Source organism: Mus caroli, unplaced genomic scaffold (genome assembly GCF_978045245.1).
Source record: "Mus caroli unplaced genomic scaffold, Mus_caroli_1 scaffold_18, whole genome shotgun sequence".
Taxonomy (NCBI): Eukaryota; Metazoa; Chordata; class Mammalia; order Rodentia; family Muridae; genus Mus; species Mus caroli.
The window spans coordinates 39,299,592-39,322,803 of record NW_028227273.1 but is presented as its reverse complement, the minus strand read 5'-3'; the positions used below and the strand labels follow the sequence as shown (position 1 = coordinate 39,322,803).

Genomic DNA, 23,212 nt, shown 5'->3' with positions numbered 1-23,212 from the left:
ATAACAGGTAGTTTGAAATGCTAACCAACAAAAAGGACATTGTTCAGTTATGCATTACTAAATTTCCAACTGTTACACAAAACTCTCTCAATCTCATTCCTGACTGGTAGGTATGAACTTGTGTGACTGGGCAATTATTCCACCCTACAATGCACTGATGGGCTGTCTATGTTTATTTTCTTTCACTGTCTTGTCCAGTGCATCATCTGTTAGCCACATGACTATTTAAATTTCAATTAATTATAATTAAATAGCAAATCACATCTGTTTCTGAGGCCTGCTAGCACTATTTCATGTATTCAGTTGCAACATCCTCCTGGTGGCTACCATATTACACAGTCCTAATAGGGAGTGTTTTTATTGTCACTGCTAAGTTCTGCCAATATAAAGAAACTAAAATGCAGAAAATTGATAAGAAAACATTGGGTTCCCAGTGAGCTAACTGTGTTCTGTGGATGGACATAAAACTGCAATAGAGGACATCTGCTGCATTAGATATAGTTGCTGCCTCTGAGCCTCACCATATTGAAGGATGTGAGATTCTTACCACTCTGAGCGATGGTAACAACCTGGGTTACTTTTAGCAACACCCTCTGAGCACCCCCAAACTGTTGTAGAGTTCGTACTTCCTCTTTGATCTGGATGAGATGGAGTTTTTCTGTTAAGTTATTTGATGTTTTCAAATAGCTGTAGAATGATGTTAACTACATCTCACTCCCTCTCCCATGAAAATTTTCTGTGAAATCAATAAGTTGGGTTTTTTTGGTTCTTTTGTGGCTGTGGGAGAACTCTTCTAATTAAGGTTGAAGCCCAGCATAACCAGAAAGCCTCTAGGCTCCGGGCAATATGGGAGACTCTCTTCATTAGTGGGGCTCCACCTTCTCTGACCTTGTATAGAGAATTCTGAGCACCCCTGTATGCCTCTGTTTGAGGAATGTCAGGTAGCCTTAGTTAGGTTTCAAGATTATGTTCCTTTCTCCTGATAAGAACCTGTTAAGCTAGCACCTGAGGTTCCTGAAATGTCTCCCCATGCTAATGATGTGTTTCTGTACCCTGAGCCCTCAGCCAATGATATAACTACCCCCAGTCCCCCAAAATATTATAAGCCTTGAGTTACTCTAAGGAAAGTTGGACTGCTTCCTGATAGCCCGTCCTGGTGTATTCATTCGCTGTGCACATTCACATGACTTCTGAACCACCACTACCCCCTTCCTCAGAAGATTCCCCTGAACCCCATCTTTGCTCCCTTTGCCCTCATGGACTGTATTAGCCAATGCTCCATGAAAGCAGGAAGAAATACAGTTGCTGTGACCAAAAGTATGCTCCAAATGTCCCTTGCCTGCTCTAAAGTCTTGCTGAAGTGTCAACTTGATTAATCAGCATCGGTTATCTCTAAGGCTGTAAGGATCAGCCCCTGAAAAAAACCCATTTGACAGGGGCAAATCGGGTTAGAACGTTTTAGTATACACACTCACCAGTGTGCTTGGGAGCTGGTCAGCAGGCAGTTCCTCATCCAGTGGTAGCCCAAGGCAGGCCCTCCTCACCTTGCACTACACTCCGGTCTAGCACTCAGCTGGGCGAAACAGTGGGAGTCCCTAACAGTAACCCATCTGTGGGGAGTACCCACATGTGATTGCTCATACAACAAACATCACGCATTTTTCTTATACATGCTCAGGAATTTGTATACATGAAGTGGAGGGATGTCATAAGCTCACTATTTTAATCAAGAAACACATATCTTTGTACAGAAATTAATGTACAAAGGGGGCTAGCTTCTCAGAAAGATTCCCCTGAACCCCCAAAATAAAGTGCTATGGTCCCCCGAGTGGCTTATTTGGGGATATGAATGAAGGAGCACGTCGCTTCAAGAAGGCTACAGGGCACTATGGAGGGCCTTGTAACCATTTACGCTTTTTCTATGACCACCCAAGTTCCCAAAAATGACATTGAGGCTTCCCAATTAGCTCTTAACTTAATATTAACCCATTTATACTAATCTAAGTTCTGCCACCTGCCTAGTTACCTCTCATTAGTTTCATATGTCTAACTTATTCTGGGTCTCAGTGGCAAATCCTCCTGACTTTTCCCCAGAGTTCCCCTCTCTGTGCTGGAGAGTTCCCACTCTCTAAGCCTGCCTCAACTTACCATCCATCAGCTTTTTATTGACAGAATTCCCACAGTGCCTAGAGATTATCTCTACAGGGTCTTAAGTGGGTACATATTAGGTGGATGCCCTCTATAATCTGGGTTCTGCATCCACATATTCAAATATCCACTAGCTGAAAATAGTTTCGAAAATAAATTTTGACTATGTGCAGACCTTTTCTCTTGTCATTAATCCCCAAACAATAACAACAATTTGCATTGTGTTTAGTATTAAAGGCCATCTAGAGATTCATAGAGTGCACTGGAATTTGTGCATAATGATATGGGATGTTATGATGTCTTATAAGTGACTTGAACACCTTTGGATTTGGGTATCTGCATGGGGCCCTAGGTCCAGTTCCACAGGTACGGAGGAATGGGAGTATTTGGTGAATGAACACATTTTTGCTCACAGGCTCTCAAAGTTTAGCATGTCTTGCATCACCTACCTATTTAAGTAATACATTTCTGCAAGACAGAGCTTAGCAAGTGAAAAGAATGCTCAGTAGGTGCGAACTTACAGACCTTGTACAAGTGAGTACTATGGAGACCGAGTGCCTGGGTGACTCTGGATCACAGTTTTTCTGAGAGCGTGCGTGTAAGCACCCATCTCTACTGCGCTGTCAGACTGCTGTGTTCTTTCTGCTACAGAAGTCAGGATCCTTGCCGTGAGAGGCAGGCAGGAACCATTGAGAGCCAGTTTGGAAGGGAGCTTCTGAAGCCTCTCAAACCAAGGATTCTGAGTAGGTGGGGGAGGTTGGAGTTCCCATTTCTTATAGTCTCCAGTGACACGGATGCTGGTTCTGGGATACTCAGATCCCCACTCTCAGCCTCATGGAAAGGATCAAAGTTGCAGGGAACTGTAAAAGCCTACTCTGTAAGTTCTATACTGATAGACACCGTGAGAGAGCCCAGAACTCAGACCTGCCTACTACTTATCACTTAATTATGGCCATGCTCAAACATAGGTGTTATAAATATTTTTATTTATGTTTACGTTAAATAGTACAGATATTTTTTTATTAGGTATTTTCCTCAATTACATTTCCAATGCTATCCAAAAAGTCCCTAATACCCTCCCCCCCCCAGTTCCCCACCCACCCACCCCCATCCCTTGGCCCTGGCATTCCCCTGTACTGGGGCATGTAAAGTTGGCAAGTCCAATGGGCCTCTCTTTCCAGTGATGGCCAACTAGGCCATCTTTTGATACAAATGCAGCTAGAGTCAAGAGCTTTGGGGTACTGGTTAGTTCATAATAATGATCCACCTATGGGGTTGCAGTTCCCTTTAGCTCCTTGGGTATTTTCTCTAGCTCCTCCATTGGGGGCCCTGTGATCCATCCAATAGCTGACTGATAGTACAGATTTTTAAAAGTATAAAGTGTATTTGTTATCTTTTGGAATGGTGTAGCATTCAGTCTTCCACTCTGGCCCTGCTAGATGTTAACTGCACTTGTATCCTTGTGTTCTCTCTCTTTAAGCCACAAATGGACAAACAAAATTTAGACATAATCAGCCATCTACTGTACTAAGTTTCTGTTGGTACATATTTCTTGTATATAGGATTTTCAGTTGTGTTTTGATCTCCTGTGTACTGCTTCTTTTCTCCAATTCATTTCCCTGTCCTTGTGTATGGCTTGTCTCCTTCATTCCCCTAATCTCTTTTACTTTCATACATGCTGTTTTATGTGTCTCTGAAATACATAGGATCGAAAAATGATCAGAAATGTGTATAACCAGGATCCCTGAATGTATGTGCATTGTAAAGGGGAACCTATTAGATTGGTTTACACAGCAGGAACCAGGTAGTTCAACAACAGTACAGTGTTAGAGGGAAGAGATGTCTAGAAGATCTGCTTAGGTGCAGGCTGCCTGGTGAGCCTCAAGCTGTGTCAACATTGGGACAAGATCCCAGCAAGGGACTAAGCCTTTTTCTCCTTGCTTGAAAATCTGCACATTATCATAATTAGCTTCTCCAGTGAACCACATTTGAACAAATGTGCTTCATTTACCACAATATTCTTGGAAATAATGGGGCTTCTTTAATTACTTAAGGAAGCACTCTACAGCTTCTTCTTCACACCTCAGTTTGGAGCAATTATCCCTTTCAGAGGTTTGCAGTTCATGTTCATAGAGCTTATGAAAGCTAATGATTTATTATCGCTTTAAATTAATAATTAGTGGGATGGAAAGATGACTGAACAGCTAAGAGGACCTGTTACCCAGAAAGGCTGGGCTCCTCTCTCCCAACACTTATGACAGCAAGCAACCATCTATAACTCCACTTCCAGGAGATCTGGTGCCCTTTCTGACCTCCACGGGCTCCTAGATGAATGCAGAGCACATAAATTCACACAGGCAAACACACATACACATAACTAAAAATAATCAATCTTTAAAGAAGAAGAAAGAAATGAGCTAAAGGACATGTGTAAGGATTTATAATTATTAATGTAAACACAGATTCACATTGAATGAATTAAATTATATTTTTATTCATTAATATTAATAAACTACTTATTAAACTTTGTATGTCTATAATGTTGTTAGTTCTCTGAAATTCTGGATGACTACAATTAATATCATGTTTTCTGCATTTTAAACATCAGATCCACGTTACAAATTAGTAACCCTGCCTGTCAAAATATTTTGTAGAATCATTATTTAAAATATGAATATTTATTGTAGTTAATCATTAAAATTAACTCAAATTACATATTAATAACTGGAAATTACCTTTGAAATATTTTTAAATAACTCTGAATCTGTTTGGACTTGATTACCTGGTTATTACTTAAAAGTAAGTGAAGAAACCTACTTTTAAAATTGTGTGTATGTGTGTGACTATGTGTGTCTGTGTGGTTGCATGTATATCCCATACTACATTTGTGGAGGTCAAAGGACAGTTTGTAGGAGTTGATTATGTCTTTCCACCATGCATATCCTAGGAATCAAGCTTATTAGCTTTGGTGTCAGGATACACTAAATTGTCCCGCTGATGCCAAAACAAACACTTATTTTTTCCAAAAATCCATTTCATGAGTATGTAAGTCAAAAGAAGCCTGGAGATGTTATTTGTTCTCACATTGATATAAGCCGAACACTTCCACTAAACCTTAATAACATTGGTGCATAGTGTCTTAATTAGCTTTGCTAGGCAACGATTTGGGGTCCAGGTCTTGATGTGTGGCCGGCTTCAGACTCCTGAGTGCTGAAAGTACAGGTGTTAGGCAGCTTTTTATAATTTTAAGGAATCTCCTATAACTTTCTCAATTCTATGAAACGTGGTAAATAACAGTATCAACTAAATGGTTAAACATTTTGAAAAACACTGAATCATTCTCCTCGCTCTTCCTAGCACAACCTTCCTGGTTTTATTTTATACTATAGTTCATGCCTCTACCACATCCAGGTATGACAAATGTGCCTCTAGTGAGCTCTCACTGGGCCAGAACACATCATGGGAAAATGGGTGGGTGGGACATAGATCTCTCAGTTTCTGCACCATCATTATTGTGATATATATCTCCTGCAGGATGCTCACCTCCTCCTGTGCTGCTTTGTAATTAAGATCTTGAAATCCACAAAGACCAGAATAAAATCAGGGACCTAACTTACTAGCTCTTAACCCTATTTTTTGGTCTTGCGAAAATTATATGCACCAGTACAGGGGAATGCCAGGACCAAGAAGTGGAAGTGGTTGGGTTGGGGAGCAGAGGGAGGGTATAGGGGACTTTCGGGATAGCATTTTAAATGTAAATGAAGAAAATATCTAATAAAAGAAAAGAAAGGGCCTTTATAATAACATTTTCATGTGGCTAAGAATAATAACTTCCTAATATTAGTAACACTTAGCAATAACTCTGCTGTGCTCCATGTAAGATTTGTTACAGGTGCAATAATACCATACCCCCAAACAGAAACATACAGAAACAGGAACAGGCTGCTTCCTTGTTATATGCCTACTCAAGGTAATAGTAGCCTTTGATGTTTCAAAGGACATAGAGTTAGTTATATATCATAATTGTTGCCTGTTTTGTTTGTTTGTTTTTGTTTGATTTTATTATTTTCTCATACAATACATCATGACTGATGCCTCTACTCCCTCCCCTTCTCCACAACCCCCTCCCCTCTCCTCCAGATCCACTCTTCAGAAAAAAAGCAGGCTTCCTAGTGATATCAAACAAACTCAGCATAACTAGATGCAATAAGATTAGGCATAAGAGAGGAAAAATTGCAGGAGCCAGAGGTGTTGGGGCCACCAGGAGAACATGGCCCACAGAATCAACTAAGCAGGGCTCCTAGGAGCTTACAGCTACTGAAGCATCAACCACGGAGCCTGCACTGGTCCACACCAGGCCCTCTGTGTACATGCTGTGTTTCTTTAGTTTGGGATTTTTGTTGCATTCCTAATAGTAAGAGTGTGGGTGGCTCTGATTAGTTTGCCTGTTCATGGGACCATTTTTCTCCTACTAGTTTTTTTTTTCACTCAGCCTTGATATGAGGATATATACCTTCTCTTTATGCCTTTTTATTGTTGATTATTTTTATTTTTCCAGAGACTTTGATATCATGGAGCAATTATGTCAATGAATCATTGCTCTAATCAAATAGTAATACATAATTAAAATATTTCTATATGTAACATAATTTTTCCTTTCCTTTAAGCTATTTCCTTAAACCCTGAACCTTATGGTTAGGGGGTCATTGTGAGCATATATACTCATTTCCAACAGTCACCATCAGTACTACATCTGACTTTTTCAACTGCTTGTTGGGTCTTTCAGAGGGCAGTCATGATAGGTCCCTTTTTGAGAGTGCTCCATAGCCTCAGTAATAATGTCAGGCTTTTGGACCTCCCCTTGAGCTGGATCCCTCTTTGGGCCTGTTGCTGGACCTTCTCTTCCTCAGTCTCCTCTCCATTTCTATCCCCATAATTCTTTCAGAAAGGAACAATTATGGGTCAGAGTTGTGACTGTGGGATGGCAACCCCATCCCTCACTTGATGCTCTGTCTTCCTGGTGGTGGTGGGCTCTATAAGTTCCCTCTCCCTACTGTCAGGCATTTCATATAAGGTCCCTACCTTTGAGTCCTGAGAGTCTCTCACCTCCCAAGTCTCTGGTGCATTCTGGAGGTTCACCCCAACCTCCTATCTCCCGAGGTTTCCTGAATCCATTCTTTCTGCTGGCCCACAGGGTTTCAGTCCTTTTCCCTCACCCAATACCAGATCAGGTTCCCTTCTCCACCCCCACTCCCACTAACTGCCCCCCCCCGTCCATCCCTCCCTCCCTTCACACTTGTGATTGCTTTCTTCTCCCTCCCAAGTGGGACTGAAGCATCCTCACTTGGACACTTCAGCTTGTTGACCTTTTTGAGTTCCGTGGACTGAATCTTGTGTATTCTGTACTTTTTTGGCTAATATCCACTAATTAGTGAGTACATACACGCATGTCCTTTTGAGTCTGAGTTATCTCACTCAGCATGATATTTTCTAGTTCCATCATTTGCCTGCAAAACTCAGGTTGTCCTCATTCTTAATAGCTGAGTAGTATTCCATTGTGTAAATGAATCACATTTTCTGTATCCATTCTTCTGTCATCTGGGTTGTTTCCAGCTTCTGGCTATCACAAATAAGGCCGCTATGAACACAGTGAAACATGTGCCCCTGTAGCATGGTGGGGCATCTTTTGGATATATTCCCAAGAGTGGTGTCTTAGTCAGGGTTTCTATTCCTGCACAAACATCATGACCAAGAAGCAAGTTGGGGAGGAAAGGGTTTATTCGGCTTACACTTCCATACTGCTGTTCATCACCAAAGGAAGTCAGGACTGGAACTCAAACAGGTCAGAAAGCAGGAGCTGATGCAGAGGCCATGGAGGGATGTTCCTTACTGGCTTGCCTCCCCTGGCTACCAGCCCAGAGATGGTCCCACCCACAACCCCCTTGATCACTAATTGAGAAAATGCCTTACAGTTGGATCTCATGGAGGCATTTCTGAAACTGAAGCTCCTTTCTCTGTGATAACTCCAGCTGTGTCAAGTTGACACAAAACTAGCCAGTACAAGTGGTATATCTGGGTTTTCTGAGGAACCTTCAGATTGATTTTCAGAGTAGTTGTACCAGCTTACAATCCCACCAGCAATGGAGGAGTGTTCCTCTTTCTCCACATCCTAACGTGTGTTGTCACCTGTGGCTTTGATTTTAGCAATTCTGATTGGTGTAAGGTGTAACCTCAGGGTCGTTTTGATTTGCATTCCTCTGATCACTAAGGACTTTGAATGAAAGGTGCTTCTCAGTCATTCAAGATTCCACAGTTGTGAAATGTCAGGTTAGTTCTATGCCCCAGTTTTTAATTGAGTTGTTTTGTTTCTTGATTGTTTGTTTGTGTTTGTGTTTGTTTGTTTTGGTGATAAGCTTCTTGAGTCCTTTATATATTTTGGATATTAGCCCTTTATCAGATGTGGGGTTAGTGAAGATTTTTCCCCAATCTGTAGGTTGCCAATTTGTCTTATTGACTATGTCCTTTGCCTTACAGAAGCTTTTCAGTTTCATGAGGTCCCATTTACCAATTCTTGATCTTAGAGCCTGAGCCATTGGAGTTCTGTTTAGGAAATTTCCCCTTGCCAATAAGTTCAAGGCTCTTCTCCACTTTCTCTTCTATTAGATTCTGTGTATCTGGTTTTATGTTAAGTCCTTGATCCACTTGAACTTGAGCTTTGTGCAAGGTGACAAATATGGTTCTATTTTCATTTTTCTACATACAGACAGTCAGTTAAACCAACACCATTTATTGAAGATGGTTTTTGTTTCCCATTGTATATTTTTGGCGTCTTTGTCAAAGATCAAGTATCCATAAGTAAGTGGTTTTATTTCTGGGTTTTCAGGTCTATTCCATTGATCAATGTGTCTATCTCTGAGCGAGTACCATGCAGTTTTTAACACTATTGCTCTGTAGTAAACCTTGAGGTCAGGGATGGTGATTCCCCCAGCTGTTGTTATATTGTTAGGAATTTTTTCCCTATTTTGGGTTTTTGCCTTTTCAGGTGTATATGAGACTTGCTCTTTCCATGTCTTTGAAGAATTGTGTTGGGATTTTGATGAGGATTGCATTGACTCTGTAGATTGACTTTCATAGGATGGCCATTTTTACCATGTTATCTCTGCCAATCCATGAGTGTGGGAGATCTCTCCACTTTCTGGGATCTTCGATTTCTTTCTTGAGAGACTTATTGTCAGACAGATTTTTCACTTGTTTGGTTAGAGATAATTTATACCCCAAGAAAAATTATAATATTTGTAGCTATTGTGAAGGGAGTTGTTTCCCTAATTTCTTTCACAGCCTGTTTATCAGTTGTATAAAGGAAGGCTACTGATTTATTGAGTTAATTTTATATCCAGCCACTTTGTTGAAGTTGTTTATCAGCTGGAGAAGTTCTCTGGTAGAATGTTTGGGTTCACTTATGTATATCATATCATCTGCAAATAGTCACACCCTTATTTCTTCTTTACCAACTTGTATCCCCTTGATCTCCTTTGGTTGTCTTATTGTTCTAGCTAGCACTTCCAGTACTATATTGAATAGATATGGGGAGAGTGGGCATTCTTGTCTTGTCCCCGAATTCAATGGGATTGCTTCAAATACGTCTCCATTTTATTTGATATTGACTGTTGGTTTCATTAAATTGCTTTTATTATGTTTAGATATGGGCCTTGAACTCCTGATCTCTCCAATACTTTTAACAGGAAGGGGTGTTCTATTTTGTCAAATGCTTTTTTGGCATCTAAGCAGATGATCATTTTTTTCTTTGAGTTTGTTTATATGGTGGATTACATTAATGAGTTTTCATATATTAAACTAACCTTGCATCTCTGGGATGAAGCCTACTTGATCATGGTGAATGATGGTCTTGATGTGTTCTTGGATTTGGTTTGCGAGAATTTTATTGAGTATTTCTGCATCTATATTCATAAGTGAGATTAGTCTACAGTTCTCTTTTTTGGTTGGGTCCTGGTGTAGTTTAGGTATCCGAGTAATTGTGGCTTCATAGAATGAGTTATGTAGTGTTCCTTCTGTTTCTATTTTATGGAATAGTTTGAGAGGAAAATTGGTATCAGGCCTTCTTCAAAAGTCTGGTAAAATTCTGCACTAAATCCATCTGCCCCTGGGCTTTTTTTGGTTGGGAAATTTTTAATGACTTCTTCTATTTCCTTATGGGACATGGGCCTGTTTAGATAGTTTACTTGCTCTTGATTTAACTTTGGTATATGGTATCTGTCTAGAAAATCATCCATTTCATCTAGATTTTCCAGGGTTTTTTTTTTTTTTTTTTTTGAGTATAGGTTTTTGTAGTAGGATCTGATGATTTTTTTTTTAATTTCCTCTGTTTCTGTTGTTATGTCTCCCTTTTCATTTCTGATTTTGTTAATTTGTATACTGCCTCTGGGTCCTTTAGTTAGTTTGGCTAGAGCTTTATATATCTTGTTGATTCTCTCAAAGAACCAGCTTCTTGTTTTATTGATTCTTTGTATTGTTATCTTTGTTTCTATTTGGTTGATTTCAGCCCTGAGTTTGACTATTTCCTGCCTTCTGCTCCTCTTGGTTGAGTTTGCTTCTTTTTGTTCTAGAGCTCTCATGTGTGCTGTTAAGTTGTTAATGTAAGATCTCTCCAGTTTCTTTACCAGGGCACTTAGTGCTATGAAATTTCCTCTTAGCACTGCTTTTGTTGTATCCCATTGGTTTGGGTATGATGTGTCAACATTTTCATTAAATTTCAGGAAGTCTTTAATTTCTTTCTTTATTTCTACCCTTACCAAGTTATCATTAAAGAGTTATTCAGTTTCCACTTGTGTGGGGACTTTCTGTAATTTTTGTTGTCCTTGAAGACCAACCTTAGGCCATGGTGATCTGATAGGATTCATGGTATTATTTCAATCTTCTTGTAGAGCTGTTTTACTATAGGGTTCTGTTTTAGAACCATCTGAAGAATAGTTTATATTCAGTTTCTAATAAACTTTGATATGCAGATTTTTGTGCCATTTGTTATGTGCTATAACAGTCTACTATAACACAAGAGAGCAAAGTGGACATTATGAGTCACACATTGGAGCAAAGTCCCCCAATATTCAGTTTTATCTTTGTGGGTCAGTTTTAGTTCTCCAGTAATAACTGAGCAAGTGAATGGATACATGCAGTATTATACCTTTATATAGTCATTCACCATTAGCCACTCTTCATAATGGAAGCTGTAGCACTGCAAATGTAAAGTATGTGTATCTCACCACAGTCGTTCCTGTAAGTCACCACAATTCTAGGACCAAAATGAATAAGTAAATAAATAAAACCCAATAAAACAACAAAAAAAAAATCTACCCTTACTTGGAATTACTTACTGTATTTTCATTTCCTTCCTTGTCAGGAATCCTCATCATGATGTCCATGTGTAAAGAGGTGCACGTGTATGAGTACATCCCATCTGTTCGACAGACAGAGCTTTGCCACTACCATGAGCTGTACTACGACGCAGCCTGCACCTTGGGGGCCTACCACCCACTGCTCTATGAAAAGCTACTGGTGCAGCGCCTTAACACAGGCACCCAGGCAGACTTGCATCACAAGGGCAAGGTAGTCTTGCCAGGCTTCCAGACCCTTCGGTGTCCAGTAACCAGCCCCAACAATACACATTCTTAAAATGGAACTCTTGGGAACTGATGTGCAATAAGGTACTACTGTTGTCCTCAAAGTCACACACACACACACACAAAAAAAAAATACTTGAAGATAGATTTAGACAATGTATTGTCTTTAACTGTAACTTAGTGCCCATGAGAATTCTTTCTAGTCTAAGCCATTGGGTTACTATTACTGCTATGAATATAGAAACGAAACTTTAAAGCCACCCAAGAAAGAAGCCAAAATAAGATGTATAGAAAACAGATTTTTACTCATGGGCATGATACCTCTAAACATGTTAACCTCTACAGCAGGGACACTTTTTATCACAGTTGGTTCCAGCCACAAGTTGAGATGATACTACTGATGATACAGTTTCCATCAAGAAATATCCAAGTTGAGGTCCTGTAGCTAGCAGTCACGTATACCTCCATTTCTCATTATGCCTCCTGGAATCTGTGATGAATGTCTGAGTTCTCACTCAGATGTGTTTGACGTTTCTTCACATATACTGTCAGGCCCAGGATTTTCAACAACAGCTTTGCAGTTTTGCTTCCCAGTGTTCTCTGAATGCTACAGCTAAGAACCAAGCCACACTTACAAACGTACAAACCATCCCTACCACACAATCTAAGAAGTCAAACGAAACCTCTGCCAACAGCAAAGAACAGCACCTTTGTCTACCTGCAGCATACTGTACCTAGCCAACAACATGTAGCACACACAGGTGGTACAGGTGGTGTGTGCAGGGTTATGACTGGTCAGGTGTCCCTAACCTGGCTTTTCAACATTATATTCCTGGCTTTCCGATCACTCTGTAGCTCTCAGATAGACAATGACGTACTGGGCAGTAGCATACTTGCAGGTCAGCCAGGGGACACCCTTGTTCCTTTCAAGCTATAAAGAATAGCTTGGAAGCATGCACTCTGAGCTGCATGGGATGCACACTTCCCTGTCACTTCTATTGGAAGCTCTTGTAGGCTTTTCTCAACTATTACAAACTTGATCTCCTTGCTCTGAATGTTATTCAGTTTTAAGCATAAACAGCTAGAAATCCACCTTTGTTTTTGCAGGCATGTTTTATGTTAAGAATGTGATGGAACCACAAAATTGTTTTTTAACAATTAAGTTAAAACTTTTTGAAAATGACAATATCAGTTTAATTAAATGTACAAGCCTACCCCTTGCAAAATGTGTGGCTTTCAAAGTATTGTGGGGAAAAAAATGTTTCACTATGTGTTTATTCTGGAATGCTCTATTGATTACTTCCTGAGGAAGCAAGGTTTTCAGAGACCACCAGTTTTTGTTTGGGTATTGCCCCCTGCAGAGCTCAAGCAGGACTGCAGATATCCTCAGTGGCTTGCTATAGCAGTGAAGTGAGAGAAGTTGAGCTTTCAGTCATGAGATATCTGCTGGCATCCCACTCTGAGTGACAGAGTATCATCTTCTGCTCAGCCTGGTCCAACCCTGTAATCTCATGAGAGCTCAGCCTTGTTGCCATGCTGACATGTCTAATCATCTCTGTAACTCTAGAGGAGGCATTGTTCACGTTGTATGAACATTTTCTCCAGTGGTCCTTGGAGCTTTCTAGATCTTCCAGCTTTTGCAATTTTAAATGATCATAACCAGTAAGTTTCTTTTGATAGCCTGGAATAGGATTCACTTAGAGGCATAATTAGTATCCATGACAATACCCTTTGATGGCCTGAGAACTTGATTAGAGAATAACTTATTGAGGTCAGTGTAAATATTCAAATTCAAAAGCTCCACAAAACACATCAAAGGTTATTAAATATCATTCTGTTTTTGCACATGTATTTTTAAAAGGTTTCTCTCAGTTTTACACGGGGTTACAAGGAATCTGAAGAGCATAAAGGAAATGTAATTAATTTTTTTAATTTATTATGGCCCTAAAGACTTGTGGGAATCAGAGTCTGTTAAATATTCAGAAAATATGGCGCACATATGAATATGCTATTGGCTAGTCACTCTTGTATTTCAAAGTTTAAATAGCTTAGCAGATGCTCACACAATGATTGCTAATATGGTGGCTGCTTCTTGAATTAACAAAATGTGTCCCAACTGGCAATATTTTGCCAGACATTGATTAAATACTTCAACCCCACATTTACTATCCTGAAGTGACCCAACAGTACCTGTGAAACAGCAACACTAACTATCCTCCCACCTCATTTTTTCCTGGATCTGACCCTGGCTCTTCCAGAACCTTCTGACCTCTTCTGTGAAAGGACTCTGGTTAGATCCTCATGGTGGCACCAAAAGCCACCCGGTGCTGTTTGTTCCCTGAAGACTAACCGATGTCATAGTCCTTTGTGCTTTGAGAAAAATATCTCTATTTCTTATTGTTATTATTGTTGTTCCTATTACAAAGATACTAGTGTTGTCCAAAAATGATAATTCAGCCACTCCAAGATTCTCTCGAATTTGTGTCTCTAGCTGCTCCCATGAGGCAAGTGGTAGTGTATAATGAATATGTTAACTACAGACAACTCAGTGCAATAATAGGGCCATGTGGTTGACTCTGCCTGCCACATTATCTGTTGCAAATTATGGAAAGGCAGTGGTAATCAAACACAAATTACATGTAAGTATATAAGATGTGCTTTAATGGGCAAATTCGGGGCTTGAGTACATCTGAATTGCTGTGTTTACCTGGTCTCTGAGCTCAAGGTGTTTTGCACTTTGCATGTGTCTTGACCTCTTGGTCCCTTAGTCACTCAACATGGACTTTCCAGTAGTCCTCTGTCATTGGAGCTATAATATCTGAACAAAAGTAGTGCTGTAGTGGTCATTAATATTTTTTTAGACTCAAATATCAAAGGGCCTGGCTTACTCTGTTATGTTTATGAACCAATACATCTGTTGGATCAGAGTTCAGCCTGTGTTGCCAGCTGACCATACTCATATAGTCTGGATTTATTGGGCACTGTTTGGGTGCATCAAGTAGAATCAGTCTCCCACAAGTTATGACGTGATAAAAGACTTTGGTATACATAGGCAGCTTGATCAAGTTTCACCAGATTTTCTTAGAATACATGTAGAATAGTCTCCAGATCTGTCCCATCACACTGCCAATTTCTGTTTGACTTTCTGATAGTCAAATATGACCCCATGGCTACATGACTGATCAAGGCAGCTCTGTTTAGACATAATTAAGTTAGGTAAACCATGCCTGCATTTCAGCAAACTTTTTATATCAGGACATTTCCATTGTGAGATTTTTCCACATTTCTGTCTCTTGGTATGTTTAGATACTCGGTGAATGTGTAACAGTTCTCTAGCAGCTCAAGAAAATAAAATGCAAATTCTTAGTTCTTGTTTTGTTAAATGAATGGAGCCTTCAATAAAGAAAGAAAAAGCATATTCTTTATAAGATTAGGGTAGTGACATTTAAGAATTCTTATTCTTAACATAAAAGTGTGCATGTAGATAGTTATATAATTGTATATATACTTATCTACACGCATGGTTGATCTTATTGTCTTTTTCAGTCATCTTTATAATGAGAGCTTTACAACAAATTTTATTTTAGTTATTCAAACACTAATTTTTTTTAAGAGAAGGAAGTAAATATTTTATGTCCTTCTGCAAAAAATAAGTCAGTCTTCTGCCCTCACTACAGACACACTCATTCTATATATCTTGGCCATATTAACAAACAATAACCAAAATATTGAAAGGTACCATTCACAGAACCATTCAAGTGTAGTATTAGTCAGAAGCATGATATAGCTCTGAAAATTGAAGAGTTTGTTGATTGTCCATGGCTTATATAAGATTAAAGGAAGAAACATTTGTTGGTTGTAGGAAAAATAGATTTCAACAAAACAAGTGCAACAGTAGCATTAAAATCTAAGTTTACAATACACCCCTCTTAGGCTCTAGATAAATATGTATAGAATCTTTCCACTGGAAACCAGTGAAGTTTTTTAAAGGCTTTGGGAATTTTTTTGTATGATAATTTTTAAAACAAAATGTGTTCTCTTCAAACTAATTAATGGCTTGAGGTTTTCCAAGAAGCGCATTTTAGACGTGTTTGTACACATTTTAACACTTGAATATTTTGTATTTTGTTTTTGTATATTTTTATGTGTACACAGTGTACAGAGTTGTAAATAAAACATGTTTTCATTTATCTAGAAGTGTCTCTGCTTTAATCTGGAAACACTGAACATGTAAATAAATGTGCAGCCATACAACCCTTCTGAAGGCAATTCAGGCACTGTAGTACACTGGGCCTGGAAGAGGAGGAGAAACATGGGTGAACACAGGCATTACCAGGGATTGAGTTTAGTCAGAAAGCAGAGGCAGCTTACGTTCAGATCATATTTTCTTCCTGGTTAATTGTCATATGGAGAAAAATGGCACGGGTGAAAACCAAGTAGAAAGTACACAATTTTGGCTATATCTAAATATTGCCTCTAGACCGAAATATTGTGTTGTGATTAATTTTACTAGTCTTCTTACCTACCAGGCTTTAAGTCACACCTACTGTAATGTCAAACCAGCATAGGTCTTCACACCTACCATGGAAAGGAAAAAAAAATCAACTAATTAGGTCCTGAAAAGACCTAGACTCTACTAACTCTGCACAATGACATTTCAATCAATCCAAAGACTATATATTCAACTCTTTATACTACATAGTCGCTGTGTAGTGGGGTGTACTTTTTAGGTTTCCCTAAGTATGAAACTAGTAGTGTTCAGATAATGTGGAAACTAAGAACATATCCCCACCATTAAGCAAATATACTTTGTATATTAGGAGAAGTTGGGCTTTGAAATTTATGGATAGTCAGATTTTTCCAGAACTGAGTTTCCAAAGCTCTGGCATGGAACTGAACTATATACATCAGGCAAGTACACATCTTACATTGATGTAAGAAGCTGATTTCTCATTACCATAGCCCAGTGTTGACATGAAGTGTTACTGAAGGCCTCCATTGAATGATATTCTATAGCTCTCTACCCCCCAATTGAACTCTACCATACTCAGCAAACAAGTCAGGATAACTTAAAGATTGATGTTCTAGCTTAGACAGTTTTTTTTTCTTTTCTGAAAATTATTTTCTTTATTTACATTTCCTAGTTTCCCCTCCGAAAATCCCCTATTCCCTCCCCACTTCCCCCTGCTCCTCAACTCACCTACTCCTGCTTCCTGGCCCTGGCATTCCCTTATACTGGGGCAAAGAACCTTCAATGGACCAAGGGCCTCTCCTCCCATTGATGACTGTAGTCGGCCATTCTCTGCTACATACGCAGCTAGAGCCATGAGAAACCATGTGTTTTCTTTGATTGGTGGTTTAGTCCCAGGGAGCTCTGGGGGGCAGCTTAGACAGTTTTACAAATCAGAAAAGTTAAGGTATAGCAGAAATCAATGATACTGGAAAATGCAGTACCTTTTTTCTTCACTAAATTCATTATCATCCCAAAGATAGAGGAAAACACAATAACCAAATGGTTAAAATAACCCATTTTGCAATTGAATATTAAAAAGATCATTGTGAAGAGACTATAAAGCCTGTAAGGGAAAGCCATGGGGTTTCAGAAGAACCTGGAGATAGATATTATTCTGATAAAGTCCACAGCATATCTGGGGTCAGTACAGGGAGAAAGTTGTGGTTGATGTGGTGGTTGAGATGCACTATCAAGTAGACCTGCCACTGACAGAGGTCCTGCAAGGATCATACTTGCTATGCTTTCAACAATAAATCCATATATAGACCCAGATGTTCACATAGCCCTGGTGATAAAACAACAGCCCTATTGACCTAGAGAGCAATGAGGCCAGCCTCCTGACAATGGGACTTACCTGATAACCAAAGCTGACCTATAGTTGCTTATGCTTGACCCTACATATAGGCTAATCAGAACTATAAAGTATGAATGCATGAGAAAATTTGAACTGGAACTGTCAGCAGTGTGTCCGTGTGTGTGTGTGTGTGTGTGTGTGTGTGTGTGTGTGTGTAGAGCACCCCATTCCCTTTGATGAGCCAGTTCTTGTCTGAGCTTTGAGCCTGTGTTCTAATAAAGAAGGTTTACCTATGCTTTTCTTGGTCCAGACCATTCTGCACTGTTTTCTGGACCCAAGAATCAGACTATAATAAGCACTTTAAAATGACTCCAAGAAGTTGGTTATCCTTATTCTTATTCTTCTAAATTACACTGATGTCATCTTTTGGATCTACTTTCCAAGACAAGGCAAAAGTTACCTTGTTTTCCAACAAAAGAGTACTATACTCTAAAATTACTTTAGCAACATTTACATGGAGCTTGGAATAATACTGAGATTAACATGGTCCCTGCATAAAGATAACATTCAAATTATAGTAGGAGTCCATTTTCTGTAGCAAATAATGTTAAGTGGCATAAGACAGCCACACACAACAGGCACAGAAATAGATGCCAATTGCATCTTTTACATTTGGAAGCAAAAATAGTTGATCTAGGTAGAGAGTAGATGAGTAGGTAAAAAAGGCTGGAAAGGGGTAAGGCATGAGATAGAATAAGATTGTATGTGCTATGCCCTCACTATAGGGAGACTAGAGCTCACAACTTACTGTAGTTGCTTGAAAGATACCAACATATAGACAAAATATATAGAGAACGAAAGAGATGAAAGTAGGAAGTACACTGATCTGGTAATGCAAAGGCTCATTCTACCTGCTGCACACATTAGTCCAGAGGCAGGCAGTGAAGAGAAAGAACTTTACAGGATGATCCACTAACTGATCAGAAGGCAGAATTCATCACAAAGGACCATCATTCTATAACCTAATTCAGAAACTGCTGACTGGTGGCTTCTCCCACGGGGGTGTTCACCCAGATGACATAGCTAATTAATAATGATGATGATGATAATAATAATGATAATTCCTCTCATATATTATATCTGGACTTCAGTTTCTTACCCCTCTTAACCTCTCCCTCTTACCTCCTTTTTCCCCCAGATCCACTCGTGCCTCTGCCTCCTGTCAGAAAAGAGCACACTTCACAGGGACCTCAACCAAACAACCAACAATAAGACAAGGCATATGTCATCACTTCAAGGCTGAACAAAGTGACCTAGTAGGAGGAAAAGGGTTTCACAAGCAGGCAAAAATAAAAGTCAGAGACAGCCCCAGCTTCCACCTTTAGGAATTCCACAAGAACACCAAGCTACTCAGCCATAACATACATAGAAGACCAAGATCAGACCCCTGTAGGCATTCTGATCTCTTTAAGCCTCCATGAACTCCAGTCAGTTGATTCTGTGGGCTTTGTTCTCATGGTATCCCTGACCCTTTTGATTCCTAAAATCTGCTTTCATTAATTGCTGGGTGAAGTCTCTGGTTTCTCAAAATGAATGTTGTTCTAGGCTCCAGTCCTAGAATACCCTGAAGTCAGGACAAACTGTAGGTCAAAGGTTTGATAAATTAATCTTAATTGCCTAGTTATCAAGATGGTTTTCTGTCCTTCAAATCTCAGGAAAGAAATTATGATTGTTTCTGAGAAATATCACAATTTCTCAAGACTTTTCTTCTCTGTATGCAATTCCTGAGACAGTACACCATCAGCAGGCTATAGGGAGTGGCAACCCTGAGAGCAAGGACAAGCAGGTAAATTAAACACAAAGTCAGGAAGGTTAGGAGAGAGATGTTCCTTTTATTTGGGGTGGATTCAGGGTTCCTAGTTACCCTCAAAGAGAGATTTCTTTAAAGATGATTTTGGCATATATATATATATATATATATATATATATATATATAAACATAGTGCATTCTATTTAATCTCTTCCTCTCTCATCTTTTCCCTAAACTTGTCATCTCCTCTTTCCTTCAATTCGCTTTCTGAATTCATGCCCTTTGAAAAATAAAAGAATTCTTGGGACCTACTGATTTTTCCCCCCAGAACTGTCTGTGTGGCCATGTTTTAAATGTTTTTTATGTCTTACTTTATTTTGATGGATACACAAAGGATGCTTGTCCTGAGCTACCGAGCATCCTGTCAAAATGTACCAATATGAAATATCCATAAAAATATAGGGAAATACATTTAGAAAACTAGCAATGTCAGTGTAGCTCATTAGTCAGATGTTTGCCTAGCATGTATACAACCATAGACTTGTTACCAGCATAACAAAAAGAAATGATAAATGGATTAACAAAAACATCAAAAATTGCCATATTTGTTAGGGAACTAGGTAGAGCTGTTAGCAGGATTCAGGGTCCTTGGCATGAATACCCACCCCTCATAATCAGTGGCCTATAAAAACCTAAAACTGAAACAGCAGGACTCTGGTTACTGTTAAAATTAATAAGATCTAACTTATGTCTGATCTGGATGGAGATGTAACATACTGAACTGCCCAGAAAGTCACTAGTTGATAGTTAGTTAAACCTTATAAACTTCTAATTATCTAGAGGCTTTCTGTAAATTACATAGATATAGCATTTTCTCCTACAGGAATCAATCCATGGCCAGTAAACTTGCTCAGCATCTGTTGCCAGGCCATATGATTGGAGTTCAGTACCTGGGACTCTACATAATGTAAAGAGAGAACTGATTCCTGTAACTTGTCCTCTGACCTCCACATTTACATGTGGCATGCACCCCATCACACACACAGATACACAGAGAGAGAGAGAGAGAGAGAGAGAGAGAGAGAGAGAGAGAGAGAGAGAGAGAGAGAGAGAGAGAGAGAGAAATTAATTTTAAAATATTTCAAAAGGAATCAGTCCAAATGGGCCTGTCTAAAATGCTTATTAGAAGACTTAAAATGAAATCTTCCCAGTGGAACAAAGACCAACAAAAAGGCTGAAAATCAGTACTGGGAATAGTCTACTTAGCCAATAGTATCACAGAAATTGAACAGCCATTTACAGAAGAAAGAAGCTAGGCTCCTATTTCTCAACATACATATAGATGGATTTCAAGAGTGATGTGAGAAGTGAAAATCTAAATTGGTTAGGATAAAGTACAGGAGAAAATATGTAAAAATATTAGCTAGCGTACAAAAGGCAGAAGCAAAATCAGATAGGACAATATCTAAATAAAATCCTTATGCATGCAGAAGAATCAGAGCCAGGAAGCCACTACAAAGTAGGAGGGAATTCTTGGTGACTACATCTCCCATGTGGTATGTATCCAGAATAGAAGAGCAACTCCAATGACCCAAATGGCCAGCAAGGAAAGCAAAAATAATTAAGACTTTTAAAATTGGTAATAGACATAATAGGTATTTCTGAAAAAAAAAAAAAAGATATTCTAGTGACCAATATGTGTGTGTAAATCAGCCGAACACTGTTAGAGTGAGACAGTGCATATCCAAAGCACAGTGAGATGAGACTTTTTCAATGTGCAATGGCTAGTATGAAAAAAATCACTACTGGCAAGTGTGAGACAAATATAGAGCCTTGTACACTATTGCTGGGAAGGCAAATTAATGTATCCATTATGGAAAACAATATGTGACTTTGTAAAATAATTATACACAGCATGACCAGATGGTTAGATTTATATACAAGAGGCATAAAACCGATATCTCAAAGAGACCCTGCACGCTCTGATGCTTTCCATAGCGCTAACTATTCACAACAGCCAGGGAATAACAAATCAACAGAAATATGGATGAAGATAATATAAGATCTATATTATATGTCAGTATACACATACACATATTGATGCGTTGTAATTACCATTCAACCACTAAAAGCTCTGTCATGTGGAACAATATGGCTAAAACCATAAATGTGATGATTTGAATTTACTTGGCCCAAGGAGTGGCACTACTAAAAGGTATGGTAATATTCAAGTAGGTGTAGCCTTGTGGGAGAATGTGTGTCTTCGGGTTAGCTTCAGATCAAGATGTAGAACTATTATTGGTTTCTCCAGCACCAAATCTGCCAGCATGATGCCATGCTTCCCACCATGATGAAAACTGACTGAAACTCTGAAACTGTAAACAAGACCCCAATGTTGTCTGTAGTAAGACTTCTCCCAGTTATGGTGTCTTTTCATAGCAAGGAAACCCTAACTAAGACAATAAGACATTATACTGATTGTTGTAGAACTGTTTTCCCCCAGATTAAAACCTTCCATCTTGGAAGAAAACTTGTTAAGCCCAGGATGTTAAAAAGGATGTAAAACAACATGGTTTCCCTAGCCCATCCCTCCCTAAGCTTAGATAAGCTCCATCTCTGGTGACGTGTGGGTTCAGTCCCAGTCTTCAAGGGACTGCATTTGATTTCCAGGCTGCAAACGTATTCCTGGCCTAAAAGCATGAGACCATCCCAATACACCACTTTCTGTATAAAGTAAAACTACTGGCAAGTATCTCCCTAAACAAAAATTGTATATCTTTGAAAATTAACTAATGATTTTCAATTGCCCAATCTCAACAAGAACAGGACAGGACACTTTGTAGCATTTTGCATTGCCTTGTCCCCTTCCTTACTCTCCAGTCTAATGATTTTCTTTAGCAATGACAGCTTCACACTGTAGGAACTGGGAAACAAGAAGGCCAGACGCCACCAGAAAGGTCAGAACAGCTAAGATGCTTCTAGAAAAACCCAGGAAGCTGTGTCTGTATTTCTTGCAGGTCACTGAGTTCAGTCCTCTGTAGTTTCTACACTCGACTCACCTCTTGGGAAGCAACCCCATCCATGGGGTGTTTGATCAAACTATCTAGCAGCAATAGTAAAACTCCAAAGCTATTCATAATGGCACCCCTTGGTTCAACAAAATGAAAATTGATAAAAATCCACTGGGAAATAAGATGTCCATAGTCATCTTTAAATTACTTGTGTGTGTTACTGTGAATCTCACAGCCACATGTATGCTTTTGTGAAAGTCTCATATTGACCTGAATGCTTTTGACACAGCCCAACACACACAGACACCCTCCTGCACACACATACCATTTGTAATTTTATTTAACTCCTTATTTTAAAAAGTTATTCTTTTTATGGTTCCTTAGCCCAAAATATTTTTCTAATAATTTTTGAGATTATAATGTAATTACATCATTTTTCATATTCTCTTTCATCCCTGCTTAACCCTTATTATGCAGTGCTCCCTCTTGCTGTCTCTCAAATTTATGGATTTTTCTTTTTTAACTATATCAATATAAATATATTATGATTGTGTATTTAGACAGTACAGGTGAATTACTTAACATTGGGTAAAACCAGGTGAATATGAATTGTCTGTGATCTTGTCTCTATTTTATTTTGATCTCTTCTGTGTAATATATCTAATTAATTAATAGTAAGGAACTCTAATATATGCTAGATGGTCACATCTTCAGGAACGTTCAACTCATTAGCATTTAAAATCAACTGAAGTTGTCCAGTGATGGTTTCTTTCCCAGGGTCTCTAAACATCTCAGGAATCC

The 23,212-nt window shown here is 39.0% G+C and overlaps 1 protein-coding gene and 1 non-coding gene across 4 annotated transcripts in view; both read left to right on the top strand.

Annotated features, from left to right (window-relative positions):
• St6gal2 (ST6 beta-galactoside alpha-2,6-sialyltransferase 2) overlaps positions 1-15,933 on the top strand; it is a 68,077-nt gene extending 52,144 nt beyond the window's left edge. For all 3 annotated transcript variants that reach the window (XM_021149975.3, XM_085832908.1, XM_085832909.1), the window contains exon 6: positions 11,564-15,933. In XM_021149975.3, coding sequence (XP_021005634.1) covers positions 11,564-11,835 — 272 coding nt within the window. In that variant the 3' untranslated portion in view covers positions 11,836-15,933. The remainder of the gene's footprint in view (positions 1-11,563) is intronic.
• A 2,149-nt stretch (positions 15,934-18,082) lies between these two features.
• LOC147000393 (U6 spliceosomal RNA) lies at positions 18,083-18,185 on the top strand. Its single transcript, XR_015046012.1, has one exon. It is a non-coding gene; the product is annotated as a U6 spliceosomal RNA (small nuclear RNA).
• The last annotated feature ends 5,027 nt before the right edge of the window (positions 18,186-23,212 follow it).